This window comes from Zosterops lateralis, assembly GCF_965231275.1.
Source record: "Zosterops lateralis genome assembly, chromosome: Z".
NCBI classification, from domain to species: Eukaryota; Metazoa; Chordata; class Aves; order Passeriformes; family Zosteropidae; genus Zosterops; species Zosterops lateralis.
In genome coordinates this window covers 41646804-41654489 of record NC_139800.1, presented here as the reverse complement: position 1 = coordinate 41654489, position 7686 = coordinate 41646804, and the positions used below count along the sequence as shown (strand labels likewise).

The 7686-nt window shown below is 42.8% G+C and overlaps 1 protein-coding gene across 1 annotated transcript; it reads right to left on the bottom strand.

Moving 5' to 3' along the window:
* Positions 1-228: 228 nt before the first annotated feature.
* Positions 229-6480, bottom strand: NXNL2 (nucleoredoxin like 2; the record flags this gene model as incomplete). Its single annotated transcript, XM_083884284.1, has 2 exons — positions 229-397; positions 6179-6480. The coding sequence occupies 2 exons, from the start codon at positions 6478-6480 to the stop codon at positions 229-231; spliced, it is 471 nt and encodes a 156-aa protein (XP_083740410.1).
* Between the last annotated feature and the right edge of the window lie 1206 nt (positions 6481-7686).

The following is a 7686-nucleotide window of genomic DNA, read 5'->3' as shown; positions in this document are numbered from 1 at the left end:
GGAATGTTGTGGTTCATACTAAATACCATAGATAGAACAATACAAATATAACAATAATTGCATTTTATGACACTGGAATAACTGTTCTTCAAGTCAAATCCAAAATTTGTTTACAAGCAAACATAAATAAATAAGCCTTACCCTTCTCATTCTGAACAAAGCAAGAGTCTTTTCAGAGCTCTACCAAGTTTTCCACAATGCCTTTTCTTGCATTTATTTGTCAACATTTTAGCTAGAAAAATTCTGAAAGATATCTGCACACTCAAGCCAGTTCCGGAAACAGGATAGCCCTTTGTCTCTGATCTGTTTTCTTCCCTTGTCAGTAATGACTTCTCCAGTTTGTTTCACAATCACCAGTTTAGGAATTGCTGTTATGTTGTATTTCTTCTTCAGATCACTAAAGGAAAAGAATTAAAAATAAAACACACCATTAGGAGCATTTTAAGAAAACTTGTAGTCTCTTATGAAGGCTACTCTGGCCAGGGCACATGGGAGAGCAGAAGTGATGAGTGCCTGGGCTTCTTCAGAGTTTGAGTCAGAGCACTGGGTAGTGTACAGAGATGAACAAAGGCTGCAGTTGGAAGCCTACACAGTGAAATGTAGCTCTGAGAGTTCAGAGAGCTGCGGCATTCTTCCTGTAAAATGCTCATCACTGCTGCTTGCAGTTTCCACAGGAGCAGAGGCTCTTGGAGATGTAAAAGATGTCTATAGAATCAAAGTTTGACATACTCTTCCACCCTGTTTCTACTAGCCCAAACCAGATCTCATTCTGGGCCTTTTTTACAGAACAGGAGAAGGATCTCACTTAGATTAGCATTTGATATCCATTCCCCTACAAATACACTCAAGTGTCCCATAGTGCTACTTCCTGCAATCACCATTAAAGTGTGATCATAATCTTTTTGTGTAACTGAAAGAGACTGAAGATATTCCTTAAACTGCCTCCGTGAAACAGGCCTTCTACATACAGAAAAGTGAGCAGTCAAAATATTTGGAATAAGAGCCACCCATCTATGTTGCCGAAGAAAAAAAATTCACCCCCTCTAGAAGAACCAGAGGACACACGCAAAACAGGCAATAACAGAATAGCCAAATTCCAAAACACGAATGACTCCCTCAAAACATACTTAAAATACTAAATGGAAATATGCGGCCTGAGCACCATCACCACCAGCAAGAACATTTGCTGTATGAGCTTCAAATGCCTAAGAAATTTGAGTAGGAAAAAAAATGTAGACATGGTTAAAAAATACTTGACACTAATATAGAGACATTCTTGTTGACTTTCTGGGAGGAAAAAAAAGTACTGAAAAATAAGACTTAAGTGAAATAGTGACCCAGATAAGGCATTCCTGAAATGTGCCTTCTCTTCTGTACTTTTTCTTAAGAGAAGAAAAATTAGCAGGTGAAGGACACTGCTTTGCCTTTATGTTGGCTGAACAACAATGCAGGAAATACCACGGAAGCAGCAATAATAGGCATGGACCAGGTTTGCTGTCTCAGCCAATTGTGGCATACAAACAATCAAACAATCCCCACAGACCTTTCATAAATCTGCTAAAACAGGAGAAAAAAACACATCCCAAAGCAAGTGTGCTTAGAAGCCATGTAAAACTACTATCATCTCATACCACCTGAAGGACAAACAAGATGGGTGGAAGACACTTTTTATTGTTTCAGTGGATGATAAACACAAGTGTAGCAGTCAGAGACAGAGCACAAGGAGACTGACAGTAATTTGGTATGGAGACTGGAATATTACACTTCACTTTTCTAAGGGAATGCATATACCCAGCCCAGCATGGCATGTTGTTCAGACAGCCTTAGGGTTGAAGGTTGCTTGTATCAAACCAGACTGAAGTGTGCGCAGATTTTGCCTACATTTGTGTGCAACTTGCAAGATGCGTGGACCTGAAGAAGGTTCAGAAAGAGTTCTGCAGACAATGCTTCTTATTCATTGTGTACATAGGTATCTGTGCTTACAAAAATGGCTTCTTAAAACTAATTAAGATCATTCTCTCTGATAGGGACTTAAAATCCCACGACTCACCTGCACAAATCACATATGTGCCATGGGACTAACTCGAAAGACAACTCATGGCATCATTAAATAGAAATAAAAACCCATGACACTAAGATTGAAACAAACTGGAAGTCATAGCCATTGTTAGATCTTTTGATTCTTATGAGAAGGTTGGATGAAAGTTTCTGAGAACAGAGATTTTGTATTTCTACATAACTTCTACTGCCATTAGCTGGGAGCTAATTTGCTTTATAGCAGCTTGCATGATGCATACCAAAACAAGCACTGATAACACACCAGTGTTTTAGCTATTGCTGAGCAGTGCTTGCAGGGCCTTTTCTGTTCCTTGTGCTACCATGCCAATGAGTAGGCTGGTGGTGCACAAGAATCTGTGAGGAGGCACAGCTGGGACAGCTGATCTCAAATGACCACAGGATGTTCCATACCATGTAACACTATGATCAGCTGTAAAAGCTGAAGAAAAAAGGGCAAAGTAACCGACATTCAGTGCCAGGATATTTAGCTTCCCATGCAATCATTACAGGATGAGGTCTCTCTGTGCTGGAAACAGTTAAATATCTGTCAAGGAATGGGAAGTAGTGAAGGAATTCTGTATCTTGCTTTGCCTGTGTATTTTTGCTTTTGCTTTATATATTAAACTGTCTTTATTTCAACCCCTAAGTGTTCTCAGTTTCACCCTTCACATGCTCTCTCCCATCCCATGGGGACAGGGACTGACCCAGCAGCTCTCTGGGGCCTGACTGCCTACCCAGGCTGTGTCACAATACAAGTGAGTTCATTTAAATAAGGATTTAAGTTCTGTATGCAAGAGGATTCTCCAGATGTAGAAAACACAGAGCAGATATAATATAATCTTGGCAACACAAATGGTGAATTTTATACAGATGTGGAATGTGATACCTGACAACACTTGAATTATAACAGCTTTCACTTGGAAGTGCTGTCACATGAAAGTGATGGGCATCTTGTTCATCTTGTAGCTGCTTCATACTTGTAGCAGTATGCCCTGTAATACACAGCTGCATTTTCTTTTAGCTGTGGTATTTCTGCATTGTTAAATCTTAGTCATAAGCATGCATGGCACATGCTTGGGATTCAATTTTAAAGTGACTGCTGAGATTTTGCAATAGCAGTCTAAAAAGTCTAAGAACTAAGCAATTGCTCTTAACTTCTCAGATACTTCACATTATATTGTACCTCTGTTTTTTAAACCTCATCCTCCCCAGTATTTCTGCAGATGCCAATCCACCCTCATATGTAAAGCTTCCTAATATGAAACATACATGCAACCTTTTTATTTTCCTTTTATGGGCATTCTCTATGATTCTAATTTTTACTGAGCCGTACAGGCCAACTCAGTAAATACCTGCCTACCTGGAAGCCTGCAAGAAGCACTGTAGCTGCCAGGCACTCTCACAAAAAATGATGCCTTTCACCACAGGGTTCAGTACAAACACAGCAGTATGTCTTCGTGTACCATTATCAAAACATCAGTCCTATTTAACAGCATTTGTTGTTGACATGTTCTGTCCTACACCTGCTTTTCCTCTCTACTACCCTCTTTCCATTACAAGTGCTCACTTCCTACCAGACTGTCTTCACATCCCACTTGAAGAATAAAAATTCTGTGCCTCAGGCAACAAAAAAAAATTACATTAACCTCCAGACAGTAAAAGCATCAGGAGCAATATTTCCTATTAGTCATGCCACATACCACATGAAGTAGTAAAGGTGCAGTCCCACTTCTGGGAAATAAGACTGACAGTATGGAAGAGTCTGGAGATCCTGCTTTGAATTCAGTATTTTGCTTCTCTGAAGGTAGGCTTGACACTGCAGTGTTAGGGTTCACACACTACAAGTGGGATACATGCTGGCTATTTCCTAAAATTCGTCACCAAGAAACTCCATGCTTCTGTTGCTGACAAGTATTTTAGATGGCATACTTAAAACTGGCTCTCTTGTGTCTAGAAGAGACATCGGTCTATGCTGCCATTATGTATCCTAAACACTGAAGCAACCAGCTAGGATATTTTAACCTCACAGAAGATACTAAATGCCTTCTTTACACAGTAAAAAAAAAAAAAAAAAAACACAAAAAACAAAAAACAAAAAACAAAAAACAAACAAACAAACAAACAAAAAAACCCCAATTCAATTAGTTGCAATAGAACTTTAAAAATATTAATAAATTTTAAAATAGTATTAATATTGTCTTTTCCAGTTTTTAAAATTATATTCTTAATTAGAACTAGTATCTAGCCAGAATTATAGTTTGGTGTAGTGAATACAGATCTGCTGTAAGTCTACAACGATTCACCAATATCCCTGACACCAAACTAACAGTTAATCAACCTAAGCATCTTGAACCACTCCACACAGTCCTTTATTGTTACATGTAAGAAACACAGCTTCAAAAACCTTGCTTGTTCATATCCCTCTGCACTTTGTTCTTCAGTAAGCCACAGTGATTTCACAGTCATCTGGCAGGACAAGCCACGCTTCTCTACAGAACTGTGAAGGACATTACAGGATGCCACAGAAAAGCCAATTAAACTATCTCTTTGCCTCCACTCTGCATGACTTCAGCAACAGCAGTCAGAAATAGACCTCTAATCCACAGAGGATGAAGCTGTAAGCACATTCCCATGGGCCATGCTGAACAGTTTGCTGGGTGCAGGGACTTCAAGTGCTACATTTCCATCAGGAAATCTGCCTGCATTCTATTATGATTAGAAGATATCAAATACAATTACTGCCTGGGAAGATTGTAGAGAACTATGGAAAAAAAAATATTTAAGCCAGTGGGAACTGTCATTTAAAAGGCCTAACATCAATTTGCAGTTGGCATCCAGGAAAAAGCCAAGAAAGGATGAAATTGTTCCCAGCTTCAAGTCACTTGCTCTTGAGTTTGTCAAACTCCACTGAAAAAAACCCAAGATCAGCAAACATGTTCAGCGTTGAGTAAGTAGCTGGGGTGTTACATACCAGGTAGCACACTGGGATGGATCTAGAATTAAAAGGAAAGCTAGAAGTTACTAGAAGCACTAGAAAAGAGTTCTTTATTAAAAGAATTATTTTGGCTGCAAGTTTTATTACCTAATCTACATTTAAAAGTCATATTATCTTCTTGGCTTTCATATCACCTGGAAAAAAATATCCACAATCTATTCATTTAAAGAGTAGGGGAGGGAAATCCCTTTACCAGTATTTATATGTATTTCGAGTCTCCGGTTACAGGCGTTTCAGTAACCCTGACCATCCTACTCGTGCTCCTGTAATCCCAGTCTATACTTATGGGAGCTAAATCAGATTTCGGAAAGCCATCCAAATAAGCCTCCATCCTTGACCTAGGTCATCAAAACACTTCTTCATCTTCAGAAGGTATCATCCTTCACCCTGTTACTTACACATAGTCATGTCCCTCCTTTTTGCTGCTTCCATGAGCAAGCTGCCTACAGGAAGGTGGCTTTGGAACCTGAGCGGCACAGGAATTCACACCGCGGTTACCAGGGGCAGCGCGCCACCGCTGAACTCCAGCTGATACTGTATCTGTCTGAAATCCTTCGCTTTGCTCTGATCCGCTTCAAGTAGTTCAGTTACAAGTTTTGCGGCTTCTTCCTTTGCCTTTTCCCCAGAGCATTAACCTCGACAATGCAGACCAACCTTCACAACAACTACCGCCGTGCTGAAAAGCAATCCCTTCATCCTCACCTGCCGCTCAGTTCTTTTTACCTCATCTCTAACACATGGGGTCTTTACTAACTCTCGCTTAAAGATGGTTTAGTTCCCAAACGCGGTGCGAGCCCCGGGCCGGGCTAAGGGCAGGTGACAAGCGGCCCCGGTGACAGGCGGCCCCGGTGACAGGCAGCCCCGGTGACAGGCGGCCCCGGTGACAGGCGGCCCCGGTGACAGGCGGCCCCGGTGACAGGCGGCCCCGGCTGCGGCAGCCGCGCCCCGGGGAGGGGTGTGCCCGGCCGGGAGGCACCGCGGCCCGGGCTCCAGGGACTCCAGCTAACGGGGCAGAGCTGGAGGTCCCGGGGAGCCTCCACACCAGGGACTTCCTTCCCTGCCAGGGCTGTCCAAGCCCCCGCCGCCCTCTCCCGGGGCAGGGCCGGCGCGCCGGGCGGTACTCACTGCTTGTAGGGGTCCTGGAAGGGCAGCGCCAGCCAGTCCCCGTGCATGGCGCGCATGTAGCCCACCATCTCCTCGGCGCTGTGGTCGGAGGAGATGAAGACGACCTCGAAGGGGGCGGGGGACTCGCTCTCCTCCAGCAGCTCGGTGTAGAAGTCGCAGAGGACGGGAGTGAAGTCGCGGCACGGCGAGCACCAGCCGGCGGAGAAGTACAAGCCCACCACCTTGTTCTGCAGGGCCTCCTCGGGGTCCACGCTGCGGCCATCCCTGCCGACCAGGAGCCGCCCGCTGAACACATCCACCATGCCGGCACGGCCGACCGGGACACCCGCCCCTGCCCCGGCACACCCCGGCACACCCCGCCTGCCCGGGACACCCGCCCCTTTATCGCGCCCGCCACCGCCCGGGCCCGCCCAGCGCGGCCCCTTCCTCTCCCTGCTCCCCTGAGCGCCGAGCCCGGGGAGGTCGTGCAGCTCAAAGCTTTCTGAAGACGTCGAGCTTCCGATAAATGTAAACAGTAATCGCGTGCCCCGTGCTCCTTCAGCTCGCCATTGAGCTCGCCGCCTTCTCCTCTGAAGGTCTCATTGCAAGGGTTGGTCAATTTTGGCAATAAACTTTTTATAATCAGACGTCCGGCACGTTTTTTTGGTTGCATGGAGAATTGTCTGGATTCTGGGCTGTCTGTTCTCTGTCCCAGTAGATAAGAGGAATTCTCATTTTATTCCAGTGCACTTAACACGTGTTTGGATTGAATAATGTATTTTTCCTCCTGACATTGAGTTAGAAATTAATAAAAGTTGTATTACAAATATGCAATCTTTTTTCTGCCTAAAGCTACCTGCAAAAACGGAAATGAAAGGTGATTTGCTGGCAGGGGTATTAAATTACAGTTTAATTAAAGGATCACGACAGGGTGATAATCAAACCTGGTACATTTTCTTCTTTCCATGAATTGCGCAAAACCAAATTAAAAGAGAATTTATCTTTTAAAAAAATTATCAGTATCCCCCAAAATAAATTCTAGTTTTTATAATGGATACTTCAAGTGTCGGATGAAGGTGGCTTAAAAATATTTCACATTGAAACTGTGTGTATAAGTGCATTCTAGGCTTTTACTCTTCAGTTGTTCCCCTGTTTTAATCTGCAGCCTCTCAAAAATCTGTCAATTTTTCTTACAGAAAACATAAAATTATGACAAATATATGTTAGGATTCAAGTATTGAACACTAGTATGGAATGGATGTTAATCATGACGAGTCCTTGGTTGAATAAATTGCAACCAATTTTATAGTGGAATTAATTTCTACAATTTCTACATCTGATCATCTTCTGACCATATAGTATGAACAGTGAGAATAGTGATACTTCAAGTCAAGAATTCCAGTTTGCATTTGTATAAGAATAAACTGAGCACAAGTATCCTTCCCCACATACATTTCCTTTTGAGGTCTTTTTGAAACGTGTTTTTCTTCCATTGACTTGACAAAAAAAAAAAAGTTTATCTAAATTCC